Here is a 25983-nt window from a genome sequence, read left to right as displayed (position 1 = left end):
GAGAACAAGATCTGCTCATGAGGAGGAAGGAAGCTTTTTCAAATGGAAATCTGTTCCTTGTCTTGCATGTGTAGAGCTGAAAAGCTGAGTGGGTGTCTACCTGTTTCTTTTCTTGGAGGTCAGGTTCTTGGGTCATTTCCTCTGCATGGCGTGATATGACAGCCTTTTAGGTCTAAATTACGCATTAAGTCTCTTGGCAAGTTTATATCTGGAATTTTTATCAACATAATTGGAATTGAGGGATGCTCATCAATATGGTTAGGCTTATATCTGAACTTGGACAAGTCTGAATTGGTTTACTTGAGCCATGAAGTGTAAATTAATCCCAATCACAGTGTATATAAAACATGATTGATCATTTATCAGGTGACATTAGGTTAACTCCCAAAAATATCTCACGGAAATGGTATGTGATCATCCTTACATCCACAGATGGTACTTTTATTGTGTCAAACCACCTGTTGAAGTCAGTCATCAACCTTCTATGGCAGGATCGGTTTCAAGCAAGTTGACATAATCTAGCTCTTAATTTAGCTTGGTCTTTTTCTAGAATTTGTTTTATAATGCCAGGGTCTTGGTCTTGACTTGGTATGAACTTCTCAGTGTTGGTTCTGACTTGGCCTTGAGTTCTCAAATGAATGGTCGTGATTAGGTCTCTGAACAGCTCCACATTGTGGTTGTGTCTTGGTCTCCACCGGTACAAGTCTAGTCTTCATGTAGTCTTCAAAGTCATAAAATAATCTTGCTCCCACTGAGTCGTCCTCTCATCCACAGACCAGACATTTTATTGATGACAGAGTATATTGCTAATTGCTAGTTATTAGCAGAAGCAGTGTCAAATAAGTGGGCATTTCCACAAGTAGAGGACAGCAACAAACAAAAATAATACAAATACTGTATTATTACTGCACTTACATCATAAACGCTCGTCAGATTCTGAGTGGGACTGTACTCACACATAAACTAACCATCGTAGAAAAATGCTGCCCTCTAGTGGACTAACCATAACCTAACCCCATTCCTGATTTTAGGAAGTTATTGACTGCAAATGCTTTTGAGTGCAATCAAAAAACAATTAAAACAATTGTAAAAAAAAAAAACGGGGGGAAATGTATATATATTTAAGATTGTTAGCCTTATAGTAGGATTGCCCAAGTCTTTTTTTACATTGACTGAAAACAAGAAAACACAAAATCAACAAACTAGAAGAGTCCAGTTGCATCATAATCTGGATGAATGAGAAGATACACATATTTTATTTTTATTTTAAAAAACGTTTTTGCAACATTTGCATTTTTATTGCTGTTATGACTGTAATGTATAAATAGGGTGTTCATGCAGCGCTTCATCTTAGTGAATAGACCCTCAAACTTTTATAACTAACATTGCTCACCACTGGCAAACCATGGCATGGAGGCCCGTCATCTGTTTTGTAGCCGACCTCAATTTATATAAAGATTAGATGACTCTTGTTTTGATTCTGAATGTGGAGATGAGCTCAGACCAAGTGTGGATGCTCAGACCAGGTGTGGATTTATTTTTGTAGGATACAGGGCAGTACACCACCTAAGCGCCTTTAACAGTTAAAAATACTGTAACTCAAATAATAAATTTAACTCAAGTTGAAATGACATGAATTAATGCTATATAAGGTCATTGGTATAAAATAAAGTAATATTAATAAATAAAGTAATTAAAAATAAATACTTGTTTTTCTTACATAAAAATAAATACAATAAATTTATAAATGAATGACTGTTTATTTATTTATTTATTACAGGATGGGAATGAGCCTCCATAAATTCGTCACCAAGGAGGGACAAGAGACATTTTCAATGCTGCTGATATTTTTAAATATATCTAGAATCCCTTTAAGAGGGGCTCGCAGGAAATGTTCTTCATTTCTGGAATGACCCATATCCCTCCCTGACAGCGAGGCTACAAGTCGACCATCGGTTGATTGTCGCCTGTTGTGTTGGCCGCCATTTTGGCCGCTGGGTTGTGCTCGCCGACCGTGAAGACCAGCCAGCTGCCACTCGCCCATCTGCGCATGCGCGGAGACCATTTCCTCTCGGAAAGCAGAAGGCCCCTCTCTCTTGTTGCCTTGCCGCACACACATACGGATACGCACACATATATTATACAAATAAACACACATGATCGACAGGGCGCAAACTAGCGTCAAGTCCACGCAGCTTTTTTGGGATTGTCGACAATTCAAACCGCAGCAGCCGAACCTGGATGCTCCCCGCCTCAGTCACCCCCATGGACCACCGTCGCTAGTTTGTCGCAGCCCGCTTGGTCGACGCTTTTTCTCGGGGTGAGTTAGCCTCTTATGAGCCTGTCTGTCTCCGCGAGTGTCTGTTTACGTCTCCATTTGCTTGATTTCGCTGGTCTTGGCGTTGACGGCTAGCGGGATAACCAGACAACCCCCAGCTTCCGTTTAGTTTGCAGAAAATATTGCAATTGTGGTGGTTTACTGTGTTGTGGTTTACTGTTTTATTAGCCGCACATTGCTAACGCGTAACCAGCGCCAGCACTTTACCGTTAGCCGCTAGCCCAACACAAAATGTAATTGTATTAACGGAGACGCGCGCTCTCACTCTACACAACATATTATTTTCTTAAAATAATGCCTTTAAATGAGGCGACTTTTTCGTTGGCGTTTACTAACAACGCCCACTGCTAGTTTTGAAAAGGAGGACACCCACCAAGATGCGCTCCTGATTCCATTATCGGACGCTTTGCTGGCGGATGGCTTTTGTGGTCAACCCCCAAAGTGCATTTCTCGCGTTATTTGTTGCATTCGTTTGAAAACATCATTCATTTTGGGTAACAACTTGCGGATGCACATTTTTTTGGATAATGCATTGTGTGTATTACAATAACTGACGGATACAGTGAATAATATTTTATTTTTCAGCGTAGTATTTTTGCATTCGAGAGCATCCGAGTCCTAACCGATGACGGATACCTTGAACTGCCCACCTTGTTTAATTGCTGAAATTCTACTCCCAAAGTAACAGTTCCATATCTCCTGATGTGTGCAAATTATCTTATTTTTAATTTTATCTCAAACATGCCATCTCGCATATAGATTATATTCGATGCTATTGAATGTTTAAAGAACTCCTCCGACTGCAGCTTTTTGGGCCTTGTTTGCCAGTCGCTTCCCTTCCTGCCTGCGCTTTCAAGCCATGATATGCACATACCTTTGCAAGCTGGGGCACGACCACCATGGGCTTCAGCAGCCTTCTAAGCTTCAACCACAAGCAAGGAGCGGCCGATGTGCCTCGCTCAACTCGTTTTTGTAGTCTTGACTCACACGATTGTGGAAGGAAATCATCATCAATGTGCTGTGGAACATAACATGCATCTAACACTTTTTGGAGCCACGGCTAGTCCCAGAGGCTAATGTAGCAGTCTATATCTTTACTTCGTGCGCTTTCTTGTCAAAAGACAAAAATGGAAGATCCAAATTGAAAGTCCTGTCATCGCAAAAAGCTGCTCTCTGGTGGAGAATCATTAATCACTACACCCAGTATGGGTGTACGTAAGTGGTGCGCAGGTGCGCTCATAGCTTGACCAGCGCACCACATTTAAGTATGTCACTGTGCATTTGTGTGCCAAGCAGATAGCATTGTCTTTTTTTATTTTATGGACAAGTAGACGGGGCTCGATTAGTGTGTCTTTTGTGAACGACTGTTCAAACAAATTTACTTAACTGATAGGTTTCTCTAATTTCAGCTGAGCTTGGCTATGAGTGCACAACATGAACCGCAAGTCTTCCATTTGATGCACACGTTGCATACGTATCCTCCTGCTAATGCCGGTGGCTGACGCGCAAATGTTAAAACTTGTCGGCGTGTTCCTCGAAATGAGCGTTTTCTCATTGTAGATTGCGAGGCAGAATTGACACACATAAAACTGAGAATCTCAGATTTGATAGTTTTTCCATGGAAACCGGAGACAAAAACCTTCGCTGGGATGAATGTACATGTGAGAAGTTGAGGTTGAAAAACTTTGAAAGGTGGCGACCCCTAACGGGACAAACTGAAAGGTAAAAAAGAAGAAGCCAGTAGTAATATTTTCTTAAAGGTTTAAATAATACAGTATAAAGATGCTAAATAGTAATTGAAAGTCATCGCTTTCTATCATGAATACACATGGCCAGTGCCCATTCTGCCAGGCGGACCAGCCCATAAAAATGATGTCATGCAGAACTGTGCATCTATTGCAATGCTGATATCCATGCAAACGAAACCACTGGCCTTGTGGAGTCAGGTGGGTGTGTCAGGGTTGGCACTTGTGTGCACATAGATACACACCTACATAAGTCCTGTGTGAGAATTTACCTTTTCTTTTGTTAAGGCTGACCCGCAGTTTTCTTTGGCTGTGTCACACTACTTTTGCCAGGTCGTCACATTTGCACCATGTAGAGACATTTTATTCGCTGCATCTGATGACTCTTCTACTTGAATTCTTCTTTGCTATGCTGCCAACTTGATTGACGTGCGAGCAAGTGGGGCATTCAAAAGTCTTCGCCAGAACACATTTGAAGGGGAAATGTGTACGCCCGCGAGGTCATCTTTATGAATGTTTGTTTGGCGGTTTCGATTCAAGCTTTGTTTTCTGCTCTGCTACGCCGCACAGATCTCATTGGCATGCAGAGTGGAGGCTTCTTGCAAACAAGGTGCATCCACTCGCTGTCTATCACGCTTCGGTTGCCTGGTCACCTTAGAAATGTGGAGTACGTACGGCTACAAGTCTGTAAAACGGGATTGGCGTTCTCAAAGGCGTCTCACATAAGGGTAACTAAAGCCTTTAATATGCATGCTTGGCCAATAGTTGGCAATGTCACTTTGGAAAGGCACGCTATGGTGATGTGTGTCGTCTCAGGTCACGCCATCTTTGAATACCTTTTGTCTACAATTATGTGTGACGTCGTTGCTGGCCGAAGAAAACCTTGTACAGTGGACCATTGCATTTTCACGGTTTGGCATTGACAAATGAACACTCTCAGATTATTTATTTATTTGTTATCAGCACCCATTCTCTGTTACAGAAAATATTAACCGATATTCATTTTCAGGACAAAAAAAAATGGTCAAAACGCAGAATATCTGTGCCAATACCGCTTGGCCGATAATATATCTATACAATACAATACTTTATTTTTATAGCGCATTTAATAATAATAATAATAATATTCCCTTTATTAGTCCCACAATGGGGAAATTCGAGATTCGAACCCAGGCCTCCTGGGGAGACTGGGTCCTGAACGCGGCGCCTTAGACCACTCGGCCATCCTGGCAGCCAATTCAATTTCATAACAGTTTCAACTAGGGCTGGGCGATAAACCGAAAATTTACCGTTACCGAAATTTATTACAATGACCGAAATCATTTTGCCCATGTCGGTAAATTCGGTGTTAAAAAAAAAGAAAAGCCTTTTCTGTCTGCGGCAATGTTCATGCCCCTTTAAGACCGCAACAGCGCCTCTAGTCACGTGACTCTACCAGTCTGCTCGGGAAAGAAAACAGACGTCGCTGTTGTAGCTGGGATTCAAATCCAGAAGCTTTTTTACCACCCACAACACAACCCTGCTGTGCTGAAAGTTCAAAGTGAGAAGCAAGGTTCGACAAGTGACAACAGCCCATTAACGGAGGCAACACCATACGAGAGAACGTCTCAGAGGTGGACGCGATAGCCTAGCACATGGCTAAAGATAAAGCTCCTCTAGTTACAGTGGCGCGCACAGGATTTAAACGCTTCATGAAAGCCGTATTTCCCGATATGGACTACATCGGGCCGGGAGCTTAGACATGTCAAGCATTTTGCATCTACATCCGACTTGTGGTCGGGTCGCAACATGGATCCCTGATTGAGCCTGAATGTGCATTACATAGATGACAAGTGGCGACTGCGCACCAGAGTACTCGAGACGGCACATTTCCCCCGATAATGCACACTTGTTTATTTGGCTTACATTGACATTTTCTTTCATTTTATTTCGCATTTTTTTATTTGGCATTATTTACATCATGACAGCATCTTGGCGCAATCTATTTGCAGAAAAGGATTTAGCAAGAGGTACCCTTTTTCTTTGTGACATTGTTAAAGTCATGCAAAGCAAGCTATTTGGAATATTTATACAAATGATTTTTGTACTTTTATTTTTCATTGAAAGTAATGTGTACCAGTTGGTCAATAAAAAACATTTATGTTGATTTTAGTCCACTGGGGAAATTTATCGTGCATTTATCGTTATCGAGGTAAAATTGCTCAATTTCTCGCGATATTGATTTGAGGTCATATCGCCCAGCCCTAGTTTCAACTGTACTGAATTGCTTTACGCAGAGTAAAACTCCAAGTAGAAATAATTCAATAACAAAAACATTAAAGGTAAAATCCCTAAATATTACTAACCAAATTTCTAATATGAATGACTGTATTTACGTGCAGTCAATAACCCTTTAAATCCCAAATATTGGCAATATTCAGGTTTTTTTTAAAAGCATGTAAATGTGCAGAAAAACCCCAAATATGTTCTTATTTGGGTTTTTAAAAAAAAAAACACTGTTTTGGTATAGTTCTAAATTTATCAATTAACTCCAAAATTGGCAAAATCATATGAAAATATATAATAAATATGGCCATTTGGGTTTTGAAAAAATGGCCATACCTACCTAAAAGTTTTTCAAGTGGGTTTGTTCAATAAAAAAATTGGGAAATATTGACTGAGTCTCACCGTTAGTGCTTTTTAGAGGTAAGATGAAAAACGCAAACGCAGTGAGACAAGGAAAACACCGCCGTCACTCAAAATACGTGATCATGAGTGTGTCACACTGAGTGACCATCTTTTTAGAGCCATTCAGCAGCTGATAGGCACATACCTACTGATAATGGAAAAGAATGCCCGGCTCTCAATACGTGCTTTAATTTATCCCAGAATTGCGTTGCAGTCAGGACTCTGAGGCGGCCATAAAGTAAAGACAAAAGGTGTCTATACAGAGTGATATGGGTCGCCGTGCCGAGTACATCTTTCACCGTCTGAGCTGTCCTGTTGCTCCTAAGTGCTGCTGTAGCACTAAGGCCTGCCCAAAATGATAAATCCCATCTCTGGTGGTGATTAAAGGCGCAGCGAACGCAGCATCGAGAACAGGCCAGAGGCACAGAGGGTGGGGAAAAAATAAAGTGAACGCGTTCTTTGTGTTGAGGTCAGCAGACTTTGGCTGGGCTTCAAATGGGCGTTGAGTGCACCCACAGAGGATCCATTACCCTCCTGCTGAGCACCTAAGCCGGACTGGGCTCTGCTCCACGTGGCTCTCAGGGAAACCGTGTAAAGCGCATAGTTGATGAAAGTGAAGATTTTTCCGTGGCTTGATTAGCCGACTCTGCCTTTCAGTTATCAGTCTGGGTGTGACGTGAATAGAGGGACATTTACAATGACAACAGACGGAAGACGGTATGTCTGTGACTGCATGGAAAGAGCTTTCTTAAGGTTAGCACACCAGGATTGGCTCACTGTGATTAAAAAAAAATATTAAATTGCTTCATGCTGTTAGCATTTCAAACGGAAAAATTTAATACTTATATTGTACAATACAAATGCCCAGTTCTGATTAAATGCCTTAATCGGATTTTTATATTTTTTTTTTTTTTAACTTCACATAGAAGTGACACACCTCTGATGGGGCTGTTGTCATTGATATACACAAAAGACAGACAATCGGCGTGTGCAGTTGCCCAAATCGTATATAAATTAGCCGTCCACACCAGGCAGTGATGACACAGAAGTGAACAAAATTACAGTACATAAATACTACCAAATATTTAATGTTACAGTGAATTTAGCTGCAAATTTGAAAATCATTGTATTCTTTCTTTCCATTTTACTCAATGTCCGGAATTGGGTGTTGTAGTTTATGCTACAAAGAACTTTTCATCCAGATCTGATCCCGATTTGATCCTTGCGCCTTTTTTTTTTTTTTTTTTGCTAACTAACTAACTAATGTGTATGCCAGCGATCCAGTTTCACTTAAACCCCTTTGGCAGCCATTTTAATTTTAACCTCTCGTTTTCAGATACACATTTGTTTGTGGTTCTTATTTGCAGCTCTGGTTGGAGGCTATTTCTGGAAGTTCATGTCCCTTCTGGAAATTCTCCAACAAGTGTGGATGTGCTTTTTGTGATTGTTGCAGGTATCCTGCTGAAAATGTTCATAGTTAAGTTTTTTTGTCTGCGCCGTCCAATGTGGTGGGTGTGTGGCGTCAAAGTTTGTGTGGGGTGGGTGTGACGACCTGCTCGCAGCTTTATTTGCATTTTGCTCCTCTAGATACTGAATAAATTGACCCTTTTGTTAAGCTTCTAGTTGTATTTAACATGTGTACAATTTGACATATCTGAAATGCGGAGCCTTGACCGCTGCTGTTCCAAAGTGCTTTTCGACACTTCAGTGTCACAATGTCGCGCTCTCCGCTAATCAGTGGCAGCGCCACCCCCCTACTCAAGACCCTCATCTCTATCCCCCCCCCCTCATTGTGCTGTAGAATGGTGGCATTGTGGCAGCCATCTTGGGTGCAAACACGCCTCGGCCTCTCTCCATCTGTGCCAGCGTCTGGTCACTCCCCTGTGAGGGCTTCTTCGCCCACGCCTGCTGGCGAGCTGACCACCGGTCATGTTTAGCAGAGCTTCAGGCCGCAGTCTTTCGCTGCGCCCACTGGCCCCAGAGAATCCCGACTATAGACCGTTTCACACAAGGTCGATGGGATTGGAGCCAGGAGTATAATTGTACGTGTACTTTCATTTCTCAGGACGCACCCATGTTTATCCCACCACCTCCTAAATTGCCTTTCAAAACCAGTCGTTTTCTCTGTATGATACGTCTCGATTTGTTTATATCCACACATCCATGCTCAAAAATAAACCCGCATAATAATTTAATAGATTATGATTTATTGTACCCAGACGTCATAACATCACATGTGCTGGCTTTTGAACTTTGCACTTATTAGCAATCATCATTGTCCTTTTCATCGTTCTCCATTCACGATTCCCAAAAACAATTTGAAATTTGGACCAATGCCGACTGCAGCACACTTTTCCACTTTATCTCAGTCTATCGCAGAGCGGTCGGCGGCGGTTGCTGATGGCTTTCCTTTTGCATGCTAGTCATTTAACTGACATTTGGTAACTGGCAATACTTTTCTCAAGTGTTCCTGATTCCATGTGGTAATATCCTTCACGGTTTTTAATGTCATGCCGTCTGAGAGATCATAGGTCATGAGTGCTCTGTGTAGGTTTTCGATTTTGCCGCTGTCATGCAACGTTCTCGCGGGTTCTCTGAATCTTGTGATATGGTGAAAAGCCTTAAATTCTTGCAAATTGTATGCCAAGAAATGTTGATCTTAAAGATTTTGGTCTATTGACTCTCACAGTTGTTCACAAAGCGGTGAACATCGCCGTAGCCTTGCTTGTGAACAACTAAGCCTTTCAGGTATGCTCCTTTTTTTCCTCCTCATGACACTCACCTGTTTCCGACTCACCTCTTCACCTGCGAAATGTCCCAAAGAGGTCTTTTTGAACATTCCTCAACTTTCCCTGTCTTTTAATATTTAAATATCTTGTCATTGAAGTGTATTCAATAGAATATACAATAGTTTGAAAATGATTTGCATGTGTTCCCTTTTTATTTGCATTTTGCCCAGCGCACCAACTTCATTGGAATTAGTGTTTGCAATTGTTAGCCTGAACTCGAAGCGAAGAGTTAACCATAGCAGGTAGGGAAGCGGACAAACCAAATTTGCTAATTTGCATCATTCATCGTTTCCTTTTTTGTCTTTGTCATGTTGGTGTGGCCTGCAAGGTTCAATGAAGGGGGTATTTTTAGAAATCACCTGTTTATTGATTAATTTGCTCAATTGATCCTCTGCACAGCAGTATCCGGATCCAGCTATCCCAAGCATGCATAAGGCTTGTTGTTTATCTGGAGCAGTTGCATGATATCACCCCACTTGTGTGCACTCGAGCTAGTTTGGGTTTGATTGCTTGTTATAAACATAAGGAACAATTTTTTTTAAGAATGGGGAAGCATTCAAGCACTTCCTCATTTGTGTGAAGTCATGCCGAGGAGTAGACTTTCCACCGATCTGATTTTATCTCAGTTTTGTGATCGGCCGTAATGTTGACAGTACATCGGCAGTGTTTCCCAAAAGGGCTTTCTCTAGTACACTAACCAGAAAATTGGAAAATCACTTAATTTAAAAGATGGCAGTGTATCGAATCAAATTGTTCCATTTCCAAATATAACAAAATACATGTTGAATGTCTTTTATTGGGGAAAAGCACACTCCAAATGTTTATAGTGTATGTATACAAAGCACAAGCCAAGCATGAAGTCAAAGGAATTGTCTGTGCACCTCAGAGTCACGATTGCTTCTAGGAACATATCTGGGAAAGTGTACAGAAATGAATTTCATGTATTAATAGTGCTACGGTTAAATAAGGTGAGCACTTCTCTGTTGGGGAATTAATGCAGTCACGAGTAGTATTGTTGTTTTGCTACCACCAAGTTCTTCCAGCCTCTCTCCATGTCATGCCACTTTTTTATGGTCTTTGCATATGATTAAAGTTATTAAAAGAAACAAATTAGGTGTTAGTTCTGATTTTGTTTTGCCAGCACCACTAATCCTTTGTTTTGTTTTGCTTGCCATCCCTTTATACAGTTCTAATTCATGCTTAGCAAACACCCACCCCTCTTTTTTATACAGAGACGGAAAATCATCCAACCCCGGCTATGATTTTGCAAAAACATACTTCAAATCTCCCAAATGCATGTGGGAATGTTCACGCCTGATTAAACCAAGGGATTTTATTTATTTATTTTTACATTACCGAAACCTGGCATTCAAACAGGACCGTGTAGACTATTCATATCTACTGGAGGCATGTTACTATCGGCCCCACATCGGAACCTCTGATTGGATGACAATCATTTTCCCATCCCGCCACTCTGCTTTAATTTGTCTGCAAATTTGTATGAATTTTAGCTTCAATTTCTCCACTTTCGCTGAGTGTACAAATATGCGGTATCATGCGCTGTCATGACGTCATGCCAATACTGTAACCCCAACGTGTAGCTGGATCACTTTATGGCAACAAAGCCCAAATTGGTCTTTTTTATCTATTTTTGGCCTAAGTCCATCTTGGTCAGGCCCAGATGGGAAGCCAATCCATAGCCTGCGACAGTAGGCGCGAGAATGCCAACACATGGTGGATTCCACAGCCACGTCTTCATGACCATGTACATCTGGGACTCCTGTTTGCTGAGAAAAGTTCATACTGTCTGGACTCTGTGATAGAATAAGCCTTTGCCTTTTTAATCCCCTGACATGATCATGCTCCATTGAAACTATCATAAAACACTGGATGTTTTAGACAGTTCTCTCCCAGATAATTAGGTTACATTTTCTAAACGTAGCCTGTGGAAAGAAACTGCTGGCCTCATTAGCATCATCTCAAGGGGGTTCTACTATTGAAGAGGTTTTTCTCTTTCATCTATTGCACATTATCGGAGCCAGACACATCTATTTTGTTTTTATGTCAAGGTCCCCTGAAACTGTTTTTGTTAGTTAGTAATAATTAGTCAGCCACAAACGATAAAGAACCAAAGTCCTCTGCTTGACATATTGAATGGTGGAATAGATTCACTTCCTGGTTACATGCGAATATACCCACACAGTACTTCACTTCCTGTTTTCAAAGTACAAGTATATGTGTGTGTGCGCATTTTTTGTGTGTTGTGTGGACCTCAGAGTGGTGAGTGCACCACACTGAGCTCTGATGCTCGCCTGCGCACAAAGATGAATAATTTAGAGTCCTGGCATAACGCGACCTAAGTTCCATTATTCATGGCTGGCATCGAATCCGACGCATGACTGCCGATAATATGCGCTCTCGGCAGATGCCACAATGCCAGCCAGCCATCATTCCTAAAAATCCAATCTCCAGTTTTAGTAAAAGTAATTCACATGAAGACGTCCGGTCTGGTGGCCCTGTTACTATGCAACCCCTCCATTTATTGTCTCACAAAACATCTTTCAAATATGCATTTAAAGAATTAATAGTTGTCAGAAGGATCCAGTCATGGCGATTCTTCATAAGATAAGAACGCTGAGATGGGTGCTAGAAAGTGCAATGAGGCAGTTGGCTACTTGCGTTCGAGCCGCATGGGTTGTCTATTAATATTAGCAGATCTGTTCATTTGGCGCATGCAATGGACACGTCACCAAACACAAATAACCCTAGCACCATGTCAACAACTTTGCCACAAATTCAGGTATGTATCGCCTTTGTGTGTATACAATAAAACTCAATGCAGACAGTGCCGCCTGTTACTGGCAGTTACATTAAAGTGTCAGTTAACCCCCGCAGTCTTTTGTCTTACGTTTTAAGCCATAGTTTTTTTTTAATTAGGGAATAGAAATTGCCGATCGCTTTGTAATTGAAACATCAGTTGAACAACTTGCTTTCATGCTAAACGTGCATATCAAATAAGGTTGTCTACAATCATTACATGTCTCACTTGGTGTCCTTCCGGTGGAATCTGTCTTCTGAGCCAAATATGATCCCTCCTCTCCTCGAAACAGATGAACCATCTCTTTATTCACGTTTCCCTATTTCTGCCCATGTGCCTCTCCTCCTCCTCCGAGTCACGACGTGGGTGTTTCTCCATGGTGTCATTGGTGCTGAATACGTCTCTTTATTAAAAGAGATTTGGGGCTGACATATTGTGCTCGTACCCCGCTGTGTCTGCTGCTAATGACGTTCTTTGTGTCTCTATGTGCATGCGTTTTGGCTCCCTCCTCATCCCTGCGGCCTCAATGGAAGACTTGTCATGTGTTGCTCCCAAAGTAGATCAGGCAGCAGTCAAAAACACGTAACACACACACACACACCCCCACACACGCACGCATTACCCGTCACCTCCAAGATACTACCCAATGACTTTTTGACAGAATGCATCCAAGTGCGCTTGTGTCCCCAGGGTAGAATATGTGAGGTGAGAGTTTTTATGCCTTCAATGGATACAGCCCAGATTGTGTGTAGGTACATGTTGCGAATAATGGACACAATGAATTTGACAATTGCCATTCATCCATGCTAGAAACACTTGGGCTCAGCATAATTCAATATCAATAAATCTCGCAATATAAATGTGATCAGTATCAATGGAAATTGTACTTGATATAATATTGATTAAATTAAATCAGAGAGCAAATCACATCCCCCAAATTCTGTGTGCTGTTGGCAAAACCAATGCTTGAACCACTTTGTCTCTGAGGTATTTGCCATTTGGAGACGTTGTTGGCAGAAAAACATAAATTAGAATTAGAATTAGAAATAAAGATTGTATACTTAAATAGGGGTGTGCGAAATTAAAAAAAGATTAACTCAACTATTGGGATTTTATATACTTGGATTTAATAAATTGATGTCAAATTTCAAAATCGATTTTCACGATTTTTCGAAAAGTAAAGGTGTAGCTACCACTTTCCTCCAGGAGATGGCAGCACTGAGCCGATTTTGTTTTGGTGAGTCAACGGGGCTCAAACATTTAGCAAAATCACTCTACGTCATTTGAATGAGCCAGTACCAAACCACGAAACCAGAAAAATAGCAATAACTGTCGAATTGAATCACAAATTGCAGTATAATCAATAATCGTTATATAAATCTAGTCATCACACAAGTATTGTGATTTGAATCAAATTGATATATAAGTGAATCGTCCCACTCCTCATACTTAAGTATTGTTTTAGTCATAAGTCATATCGACTTAATATTCAATTGTGTCGCCAATTACCAACTACCCAAAATATGGAGGAAAGCCAAAGTTGTCGCATTGCTGAAGCCTGAAAAGGACCCAAAGCTTCCGACAAGCTATAGACCCATTTCCCTCCTTTGCGTTCTATATAAAGTGTATGAGCGCCTTCTCCTTGGCCGTATCAGCCCCACGGTAGAAGAACATCTCACCGCGGACCAGAGTGGCTTCCGCGCTGGCCGCTCATGTTGTGGACAGGTGCTCAACCTGACACAATATGTCGAAGACGGCTTCGAGCGTGGCAACATAACAGGGGCAGTGTTTGTCGACCTCACTGCAGCGTACGACACAGTAAACCATAGGGCCTTACTTTACAAGCTGACCCAAATGGTTAAAAATACATGTGTCGTCAACATCATCCGCTCCCTGCTTTCAAACCGTCGCTTTTTCGTCGAAATGGACGGGAAACGTAGTCGTTGGAGAGACCAAAAGAACGGTCTCCCCCAGGGTTCTGTCCTTGCTCCGTTACTCTTCAACGTCTACACCAATGACCAACCGACGTTCCACAACATCCGCCGTTTCATCTATGCCGATGATCTTTGCTTGGCTACGCAGGCAAACGACTTCGCCACCATAGAGAAACGACTGTCGGATGCCCTCAAATCACTAACAGCCTACTACAGGGCTTGGTTCTTAAACCCAAACCCAGGCAAGACCCAGACCTGTTTTTTCCACCTCAGGAACAAAGACGCCAAGAGGGAGATGTACATCCAATGGGAGGGCGTTACGCTCAAGAAAACACCTAACCCGGTGTATCTTGGCGTTACGCTCGACCGTACCCTCTCGTTCAAAGAGCACGTGGCGAAGCTTCGCAAGAAGGTTTCGACGCGAAACAACCTGCTCGGGACACTGGCCAATTCGACCTGGGGTACTGACCCGGACACTCTCCGCTCGACAGCGATGGCACTATGCTACTCGACTGCAGAGTACTGCGCAGCAGTATGGGCCCGCTCTGTGCATGCCGCAAAGGTCGACGTAGAGCTCAACAAGGCCTGCCGAGTCGTCACGGGCAGCCTGAGAGCCACGCCCTTACCAGCACTCTATAGATTGACTGGCATCGCACCGCCCAACATCCGCCGCCTTGCAATCTCTAAGGCAGAGAGGGATAGGCAGCAAAAAGATCCACGCCATCCACTACATGGACACCAGGAGGAGCAGAGGCGCCTCGTGTCTAGGAAGAGCTTCGTCACTATCGACGGACTCGGCGCGACGACAGCCCCAAGCTTCCGACTCAGAACCTGGAGACGTACCGATAGCGACAACCCAAACGAGGCTCTACCCGACATCTGCGAGAGCCTGTCTGCGGGAAAAGACCTCCCAAGACGTCACTGGGCCACGCTCAACCGCGCACGAGCCAAGGTTGGCAAGACTGGGGATAACCTAGTCAAGTGGGGCCTCAAGAACAGCGCTGACTGCCCGTGCGGAAACCCCAACCAAACGATGGCCCACATTCTCCAGGATTGTCGCCTGAGCAGCCCGTGCACAGACAATGACCTTAAGCTAGCAAATAACACCGCTCGTCAATGGCTATCAGTATGGAGCGATAAGATATGATGATGATGAATATTCAATTAAGTTGTCAAATATCACATGCTTTCCTAATATCATGTAGGCTTAATCCACTGCATGGGCCCCATGAACCCCATTCTCAGACCTGCCCATTGTGATGCTAATCGAGTAGTTTGTCCATTTACGTGCTGCTTCCACCAGTTCGCACCCACTTTTTTTCTATGCCAGTTAAAAATTTTGCCTTGAGCAAGGGCAAAAGAACCATGCATGAAGGTCTCATAGAATCAGAAAATAAAATGGCCGTTACCTCAAATGGATACTGCTCCCTGATTGGTCGCTTGCTGTGTCATTCCCTTGAAACAAATAAATGGCCCTAAAATCGTCGCTTGTCCCATGGTGAGCTGTCGGTGGACAAAAACGGTTCTTGATAATAAATGTGAGACATAAAGTAAGATCTGGTTGGTGCCGGTCAGGTACTTCTCTCTTGCAGCCTTTTTTGGTGTTTTTGTTTTTGGTATTTGCTGCATTTTTGTTTGACATTTGTTTAGTGGGTTTGTAAGTTTTCTAGCTGCATCCTTTCTGTGATAGCATTTTTAACTTTTCATGTTTTTCTGCTGCATATGTTTGATTTGTGTGTTTTTGGTTCTGCCTCATTTCTGTGTTTGCAGCATTTGACTATTTGTGGCACGTTTGCCCCTGGCAGCCAATGTAGGGGGGCTCGCTGCCTTTGCATGCTGCACTTGGTTTTCTTGGTGTTCACCGCAGGTCGATGGCATTCCGGTGCAAGCTATTGGATTGCGCCGCTTGACGTCACAGCAATGCCATTCCCAAATTTAGCATTTGTTTTCTCAATGTGCGCCCACCTTTCATGCCTCTACTCAACACAATTCCGCGCTCCGCTGTCACGCCTTTGCTCCATCAACAACGAATGAGTTGGTCAATGGCGCCCTGGAAAGTACAGAATGAAAAAGCCTTCAAGTGTATGCAAATGCAGTGCAGCCTATGAAGAAATAACACGCCTCAGAAATATAATAAATAAACAATACACACACTCTTTAATTCAATTCAACAGCTCCATAATGTATATGCTGATGAAAGTGAGTGGAGGCTGCCTCCGCCTACGTGGATTGAGATGATATAAATAGCCCGAGCTGTAGAGTGTGTCTGTGTGTTTGTGTCTGTCCGCACTGAGACTCCGAAGCACAGAGCTCAAGCTCAAACAATAAGCAGTCGCCATCGCCCAGCATCACCCTTCCTCCCCCTCTGCGGCCCAGCCGTCGCTGGCCCTTTCGCCTCCCCGCGCCCCCTCTTCCTTTCTTTCTTCCACTTCCTGCTTGCCTGCTTTTGTTGTCCGAGTCCGAGCAGCCCACTGCTTCATGACGACACGCCGTCTGTCTGTCAGCCCACCTGTCTGCTTGTCCTCTTCTCAGTCACGCTCGTTTTTTTTTTGTTTTTTTTTCATTTACTTAGACGAAGATAGGAGGCGACCGCTTGGGGATTAAACGCAACAGAAAGGATGTAAGCTACTTCCTGTTTCTTCTCTTTTGCCCCAGCGGAATGTTTTTACTTTGTATCACTGTTCTGACTTTCCATACCATATTTACAGTGTACCCTTGCTATTTGAGTCAGCCAAACCGGATGCAAACAGCAAATAATTCACAAATAATGGATAGCCCCAAAATAGTTATAATTGGCCTTATTAATAATTTAAATCATACGTGTACCACAATCTGTGAGATATAGTAGCGTACATACGACATAAAAAGGTCACATAAAGATCAGCCATCCAAACTTAAATTCACATTTGTGGACAATTTAGTCTTTAATGAACCTAAAAATCATGTTTTTGGACTGTGGCAAGAACAAAAGTGCTCAAACAAAAAAAAAAGCAAGAATGAGGAATATAAACAAACACCACACTAGAAGTCCAGAGTGGAGATTTGATAAGATAGATGTGCTAACCACTCGCCCACAAAGATATTCAATTTTTTTTTTTTTAAATGCATTTCGACTCTTTCTCTTTATTTCGAGCAGCGCACACCGTACGCTAGGTTGAGCAACTAATCGTTAGGAGCTCCACCACTGCCAATAGCAATCCCGATTCCCAACCTTTTCCGTGAATCATTTTTCATTTGTTTTTCAGCCCGCTTTCTCCGTCAATCCCACAAGGTGCCCTGCTTGGCTGGAAGACCCCAAAATGGAATATTTCATCACACCATTTGTTGTTAAGCCGTTCAGCAAGTGGCAGGTGGCTAGCTCCTCCTCTGTTCTGTTTCTGCAGAAGGAGCATGTGGGCATCACTATCAGGAGTTCCAAAAAGAGCACAAAAATACATCGATAGGCACATATGGTTAGGTGCGGGGTTTTCTTTTTTTTTCCTCCTCACTGATAGTTTATATTGTGCATAAAATATTGTGAGTAGGTGAGTTTGCTCTCGGCAGTTCTCAAATCAATACTATTTTCCCATTTTTCAGGGAAGGGAAGACTGTGTTTAGTTAATTATTAAGATTGCGATTCATCACGCTACTTTTTTCTCAGCCATGTCTTAGCAGCCATGTTATGTACTTAAGCAACGTGTCAAAACATGGTAGAATTTTATTTAAAAAAACAAACAAAACATTCTGTGAGCAATTTTGAGTCCCCTTTGACCAGTAAATTCACCCAAAAAATGGTGATTAAAGTTCCTGACATTCTACTGCCCACATCGCTCTTCTCACGAGTAATGTTTCATTTGGAATATTTAAGTGGAATTTATTAAGGCATGTGACTTCGTTAAAAAACATCGTGGTCATTTTGAGGCTTCCACTTGGATAACACTTGGCAATTTTGGTCAATGAGCTCATTTTTGGGTAATTTGAGCTGAAACTTGTCAGCTCATCGAAAAAGACTTGCAGTTGATTGAGATGCATTCAAGTGTCACTTCAGTTGCAGAGAATGCATAGAAACTGTACGTTTGCGTGCATACCAGCTCATATTTACATATTCCTCTTCAGCTACAGTCACGCTGTGTTGAGACATGAGATAACTGTGTAAAGAAGCCCTGGCGGTCGTTTTACCCGTTTGCATTTGGAAAAACGCAGCATCCAGCGGGCTTGTATGGCATTTCACTGACCCCACACGGGATTTGCGAGGAATGTTGTTGACCGGTGATATACATAATGGTGTCCTTGTGCTGAGTGAAGCTAAGTTGTGGCTGTTGTTTAATTGAGTCTTAAAAAATTAGATTTCCCTCCGGCAATGTGTGACTTGTTTTTTTTTTTTCATAAGTATCTGGGCCAAACGGCATATAAATAGGAAGCCTGTCTAAAATCTGTTTACCGGTATTCCGTTGGCTGTTTCCTTGCTGAAGCTCATCGCGGTGGAAGAGCCGCAGTATAAATAAAGTGTGCTTTGCATCGCCCCAGATGCTTGAGGTTTTGTGGCTCTGGCTTTCGAAGCTGACAATAACTTTCTCAGTAATGCTTGAGCCCTCTCTGGTGATTCCTGTTTATGCTTTGATTTACACCTACGGTAAAAAGCTGACAGAGAGGCAATTGCGGGGGGAAAAAAAAAACTTGGCCCCGTTATTCTTTGGATGTAAATATGCTATCGTATTTTTAGGCCGGGTCACTGCAGGGCTAAGTGCCTAATTCTGATATAATGTCTTTATCCGATTTTTTTTTTTCAGCTAATCAATTTTGGGAAATTTCATGAAAATGGTTTGGTTTTAGTCCCTCTGTGGCTTGGTATTAAATAGTTTTTATTGAATAATCTGATTTTATTTGTCAGAAAGGGGGTTGCTTCATGCAGGCTCTTCGTCTTGGTTGTGCTTGAACTTTGGCCAATGCTAAATCATAAACGATACAAGAGCAGTAAACAAGTCACTCCACTCACCAGTAACGCCAACTTCCTCACTCCTTTTCCAAAGGAAAAAAAATATTTTCAACTTATCTATATGGAAACAAATTGATACAATTTAATGCTTGATGGTGGTGGTGGTGGGGGATAACTGACAATGCTTGGCTGGAAGAGACCTGGTGTTTAGGGGGTTCAGTGCAGATATACAGTAGCTCAGCATCAGTTGTGCAGAATAAATTACAACGTAGCCATAGGAACATGCTCACTACATCAATCCACCGGCTTGCTGTTGTGTAGTTTGAGCACAAAGGCTCACACATGTTTAGTGCACACCATTCTATCTCAGGCGGGGCTTATGAAACAGCCTCGGACAACACAGTGTCGCACTTTGGGAAGTGCTCCTTCAGTAAAGACTGCTGTTGCATCACTCATTGCCATGACAACGTCAAAGTGAGCCGAGACAAATTTAGATGCAAAGAGGGAAATGATTGCCATTCATGTTTGCCATCCACAGTTGTCCGCGTAAAGCCTGACACAAATGTTTGTTTGTGCATCAACATCCCGTGTATATGCCTATCTCTTATATGCCTAAATGTAACTGCACATCTTCGTGATCAAATCGAAGCCATTCCTTTTTTTTCCAGTGGTCATTGGCTCTTCAGCCTTCGGGTAGAGTTTTACAACCTTTGTTAGTTAATGATACGCTCTTCATTATCTATTACTGTGTCTATTGATTCTTTTGGCAGTTTGAATTAAAATTGTTCCCCAGTATAGAGGCTCATATATTTTATTTTTAAAATTTTTCCAACACCAGTGACACTGGCCTGAAGAAGTTCAACGTGACTCCGGTTGAGAACCGCTGCATTCTGGCAGCGTTCTTTTTTTCTCAACTGCAGTTATACAGGGCATGCACCACAGTTGCATAAGATCCACATTGGTGTGTCAGACGGCGTTAGGAGATGGGCCCTGAAATGACTCACACTTTCATAATGAAAGAACTTCTTAATGGTGGCGCATCTCTCTCCATGAACTCCACATGGCCCTGAGATGGCAATCAGAGCATCCTTGCGCAGAAGAGATTTTGGCAAATGTATGAGTGTAATTAGCGTGTTGGTGTAGGAGTTAATCAAGCATGTGGCTCCTCGTGTTTAGCATCCATCATGCAGTTAATACAAACAAATGTTGATGGATTCCGTTGCTGTGCCTTGGTGCAAAAAGATTATTCCGCTGCGCTTCAGCGACACGGAAACACATTGTGTCCCTCAAGTTGTTTTAAAAGTCCATTTGTTGATTTCAGTCAGGCATGCGATAACGTGATGATATTCAAAAGAAAATGCATTTTTTATTCAAAACAGCGAGAAAAATTAAGTAAAACAATTTTAACAAAAACATTAACATGAGCCCTGTCATTAACCAAGGGCTGCAATTCGACTCTTTAAGTAATCAATGAAAATCTCAAATTTAAAACTGTTATGTGCTTTAAATGTGCTCTTCCTGCTATGCTCACCTTGACCTCTTATGAGAAGTGAGGTGCACGCATCCAGACAAAGCAACGCCATCAGATAAAAGACCAGGAAAATATGATCGCAAATGAACTGATTTAATAGAACTTATTTTTCATTAAAAAAAGAAAGATATATGCGTGTTTTCAAAGGTCTGTGTTATATTCGGGAGTTTTTTTTTCTTTTTTTTTTTTTTTTACCTTGCAGTATATTTAACAATGTACAGTGCATTTTTTTCTGTCGTCATGCACCCCTACTCGTGTGCGTGCGCAACGAACGAATCAGAAGTGGCATGTTGCGCTTATATTTGTGTGACTATATTTTTGGAGGATCTATCACAAAATACCAATTTTTGTGCTCTTAAATTATAAAACAACTATATTTGTCAGATGCGTAAAACTTGCATTTGTACGTTTTTGTGTGATGGCCCATGACTTATCGTATGGTATGATTTTGAAATGTAATGTGTTAAAACAAATCATGAATATGATTTCCATGCATGTGTGAGGGGCATTTTAAAAAGTGTGTCCTCCAAGAAAGAGGAATTTCCTGAATAGGACTTGACAAAGTTGAGCATGATGCTCGAGCAGCGTGTCGCTTGATGTGCTCGAATGGCTCTTAAGGCATTCCTCAGAGCGGAGACGGTTAAGAATAGCACTCTTTGGCCGTGCAAGGCTGTTGTGAATGAGTGGGTGACTCGAGAGGGGTTGGCCTGGGCGAAGCTGTTATCTGCAATTGAATGCAACCGGGCTAGTTCCTGTGTCGACACAGGATGTGGTGGCGGGAGCGCCGCTGTCGATCTCTCGGGAACGCGTCATGCTCACCGAAGCCTGACAAACTACTCTTTTAAAAGAGTATTACTTTCCTTTGCGGGGTACGGACGTTCTCGTTGGCCCCTCCTTCGCTTCATGTAGAGCAATGGAAAATATGAGTCGATGACTTCCTCCTTCTCGCTTGCCTCGTAACTTCCTGTTCGCCTGACTGGTCGCAAAAGCAAGATGCTTTCAGGGGTCATCAATTTTATTTATTTATTTTATTTTATTTATTTTTTTTATATTAAGAGCAACTTCTCTGGTATTGATTACAGCACCCGAGAACCCATTCAGAAGCTTCTCTTGGTAGATTAGAAACTACCCCAGCACCACTTTCTCCGACCAATATGAAATTAGGTGGGCTTGTTTATCATAACAGAATGCACAAAATACCCGAAATGGAGGAGTTAGTTGGCCATGTTTGTTGGAAGCCAAGCAATTTTGGAGGAGTCATGCCCAAATTTGCACCATTCAGAAGAATTTATCTTAATAACTTGGATGATTCTCAACTACTGAACTTTTTGGCCTAGGCCATCTAATCTGGGAAGAGTATACTGTCAGAGTTCAATGATCATTTGATGTTTTTAATTTTATTTATTTATTTATTTTTGACCACACATCTAACACTTGGCTTTTGTTCATGTTGCAGCTCTGATGGTACCAGCTGAACAGTGAGCGCTACCTGCCTGAGGACACCTGCTGCCCACTTCCTCTCATCATGTCTGGGATTCATGTGAGTCAAGACTACGTCACACCTGTCCTGACAAAAGCAAAGTCCATGAAACATTTAAACATTTTTTTAAACCAATAGTTTTAGGCTTGTGTGTGCTATGCAACTGTGCTTGAGAATTACATTGATTCCCTCACCTCAATGCCAAAACTGCCATTGAGTCAAAAGGCAAAAATAAGAACATTTAATTAAATAACATCTTAATTAAAATAAATAAACTTTTTTTTTACTTCAATATTCAAATATTTGTTGTATTTTTTTTGTTAGTGAAAAACCTGTCAACGTTTGTATTTAAAAAAAAAAAAAAAAGGTAAAAACTTCACATTTCTTCGCTGCCACACACAATATTTTAGCTCCCTATAATATGTTTTATTTTGGCTTTAAATCTGGAAACTGACTTGACCACTCTATGACCTTGGTGTACGTGTTCTTGAGCCACCTCTTTGTTGCACAGGAAGTATGTTTTGGGTGTTTTTTTTTGCTTGCTTGTTGGTCAGCAGCGGTTAGACACATTAAGCCATGAAACAGGTTTGTACGTTGGTACTGATGCCAACTTCTGTTTCGTATTGCAGGCACCGTGGTCGACAGGCTCCGAGTGCGTAGCCAAGTACAACTTCCAGACGGCCAACGAACAGGACCTCCCCTTCTGCAAAGGAGATGTGCTGACCATCATTGGAGTCACCAGGGTAACCAGGCCTTTGGAATCTCAGACTATAACATTTGATAGAGTCAGCTGAGGGAAATGTTTCTGTCTTCAGGATCCTAACTGGTACAAAGCGAGGAACATCGTGGGCAGAGAGGGAACCATTCCGGCAAACTATGTCCAGAAGAGGGAAGGGGTCAAATCAGGAGGGAAACTCAGTCTCATGCCGTAAGTGCCCAAGCAACAATGGTAGCGCATAAAATGGAAATACAAGATCCTTACAGCTGCTGATGTGAACCTGAAAAGTGAACAAGTTAATGTTTCAGCCTCTCTGAAAAGAAAATGGGTCAAAATGGGTCATATTATGTAGTTGACTTATTAATAGCACGTATACAAAGAGTTGGTTGCCCTTTCACCACCACCAGCCAAGTGTTGAATTACATAATGAAGATTTTTTTTTGAGCTTCCAAAGTATATCTGTGAGCAAGCCATTCTGAATGTTGTATATATGTGTATATATATATATGCATGTACAGTAATACCCCGGTTATCGCGGTTAATGGGGACAGAGACCACCCGCGAAAACTGAAAATCCGCGAAGTAGCGGCACCCCTTCAAAAATGCTTAAAAAAACCTATACAGGTATACAGTATACCCCCCTGTATACAGTACACCATATAGAATACGGGTAGAGAGAGAGAGAGAGTGAAATTCATGTAATAACAAAAAAAAAACTAATTATTATTAAAACTTATTATTGTTTTATTCCCCAGCCATTATATTTGTATTTATTCAATTACTTCTTTTTCTATTTATTTAATTACTTCAACTTTTACCTGCTGGTACGCCGTCCGGTGTGCCCTGTGAAATGAAAGGTGGCATTCTTCATTTATTTATTTATTCATTTATTCATTCATAACTGACAGCCTCGCGCTCCGCTCGTGCCCGGGCGGAAGAGGTGCTCCTCTTCGGCTTAATTGTCACGCACGCCGGACCTGCTCCCCCGAAGCGTGTCTCCGTTCGGTTGAACTCGGTTTCATTTCACCCTGCTCGTGCCCCGGGCGGAAGGTGCTCTTCTTTGGCTTAACTGCCACGCACGCCAGCCGGAGCTCTGGTACGGTCCGAACCGCGCAAAACGTCGCCCCCGATCGTGCCCGGGGGAACGTGCTCTTCTTCGTCCACTCTCCTCTTCGCCCACGCTCTTCTTCGGCGCACGCCGGCCGTCTATCCGCTCCAGCGCCCCGTCGTGCCGCTCGGCGAAACTACAATGCCCCCGCGGAGCGAATGGAGAGCCCCGATCGTGCCCGGGCAAAAAAGTTTTTAATTTTTGAATATTTTTTAGACCCGCGAAGCACTGAACCCGCGAAAGGTGAACCGCGAAGTAGCGAGGTATTACTGTGTATATATATATATATATGTCCAATCAGTTAATCTGAGCTACAGGTTTCGCACAAATTAGCATCCGATAACATACACGTATTTGTGATGTGGTGACTTGTTGTAATTCAGCAGCTTATTGATGAAGTGATGATTCCGCCAGTGCAAATGCAAGCCATGATTTGGTTTCATCTTTTTTTTCTTCAAATGGTGGCCGCTTCACGCACCACATGCACAGGCTTCGACGGGAAGAGAGAGAAGCCATTCTCTAAAAGGGGGAACATAAGGCAAGAAATTTATTCAAATGAGTGATAAGGCCGAAAAGGACGCACTCACAGTATTTTTACTCCACACCAGACACCGTGTCTCATTTGCCGATCTATAAAACGATCCACTAACTCGAAAATGCTGCACTCCATCCAGACCGCCACTCCTTTGACCCCTTTGTATCCGTCATGAGCGTCACTGACGGCAGAATTCAACTTTTGGGTCATTGGGTCATTCAGTGCTGGAATGGGTAGTTGCATAACAAACATTAGTGATTGACCACGCACGCAACAGTTCTTTTTTTCTTTCTGAAAAGTAGTACAAGGGAACAAATGCCTCAAAAGTCAAACAAAACGTGGGCGGTTGAAACGTATATCATGTGCTGAGTGAAGGAGGACATACACAGGAGGGGTTGCCCACCAGCATTCGCGATATGGAAAATTGACTCTACAACAAACCTATCAAGTCAGTGAGAGAGACGAGTTTATCATCATCGTATTCATGACCCATGCTCACCCGGAAATTTTCTTCTCACTACTGGGCCTACTGTGTGTTAATGAATCAAAATTCACTGTAAATCTACATAGACCAGATTTGTATCCCGATAATGTCACCGTTTAGGCGCATCTCGCTGGATGCAAGGAGGTTTAAAGTGGCCAAAGATGGAACCAAAACTTTCGGGATTTTCTTAATTTCTAATCTATTTTCAAAAGGTTGGAATTACTGGAAAGCTTGCAATACACCGAAACCGACGACGTACGTGTTTTAATTTGTGTTCTAATTTCCTGCTAATGTAGATTACACCATATGGAAAGCGCTTTGTTACAGCTCCTGCTGTTGTGAAATGTGCTATATAAATAAAGGTGTATTGTATTGTATTACTCCCACCAGGCGGCAGTGATGATAAGCCTGACTAACTTTCATACAAATATAAAACTAAGTTAACTTTTCAAGAAATTAAATTTGCAATACATAAATAAAATAAATTATTGTAAAACCCACTCACCATTAGTCCTGTGAGCTTGGTGTATTGGACACAGATGAATTGGCTTCATATTGTTTCCTATTAGTGTTGCTTCCTCCACGGCGAGTTGTTGATTCACTCATGAATGTCCGATATTTTTGAAAATGCACTCTTTGCCCCCTCTCATCCGGGTTACGTAATGGCTTCAGCTGTGGCCCTGTCCCCACTCTGAAGAGGCAAGAGTTGTGGCAGCACTCTAATTCGTAGGGGCGTTGCTTCGAAGGGAAAAACCTTTTTGAATATGATATCTTTTGTGACACCAGCGCTGCAACTTTTCTGACACTTTGTGTTTGATTGTGATAGATTTAATAGCTTATATCACTACATATTGGCCAAAAGAAATTAAACCTCAAAGGCACACACACCAAAAAAAAAAAAAAAACTAATCCATATTTCTG

The 25983-nt window shown here is 42.2% G+C and overlaps 1 protein-coding gene across 1 annotated transcript in view; it reads left to right on the top strand.

The window, feature by feature from the left end:
* The first annotated feature begins 1985 nt into the window (after positions 1–1985).
* Positions 1986–25983, top strand: part of cskl (c-src tyrosine kinase-like) — a 35738-nt gene continuing 11740 nt past the window's right edge. The window contains exons 1-4 of the mRNA XM_088296663.1: positions 1986–2320; positions 22194–22277; positions 22847–22960; positions 23033–23145. Coding sequence (XP_088152789.1) covers positions 22263–22277; positions 22847–22960; positions 23033–23145 — 242 coding nt within the window. The 5' untranslated portion in view covers positions 1986–2320; positions 22194–22262. The remainder of the gene's footprint in view (positions 2321–22193; positions 22278–22846; positions 22961–23032; positions 23146–25983) is intronic.

This window comes from Idiotropiscis lumnitzeri, chromosome 5 (genome assembly GCF_059441095.1).
Source record: "Idiotropiscis lumnitzeri isolate Australia: NSW breed Sydney's pygmy pipehorse chromosome 5, RoL_Ilum_1.0, whole genome shotgun sequence".
NCBI lineage: Eukaryota > Metazoa > Chordata > Actinopteri > Syngnathiformes > Syngnathidae > Idiotropiscis > Idiotropiscis lumnitzeri.
This window is presented reverse-complemented; position numbering and strand designations above follow the sequence as displayed.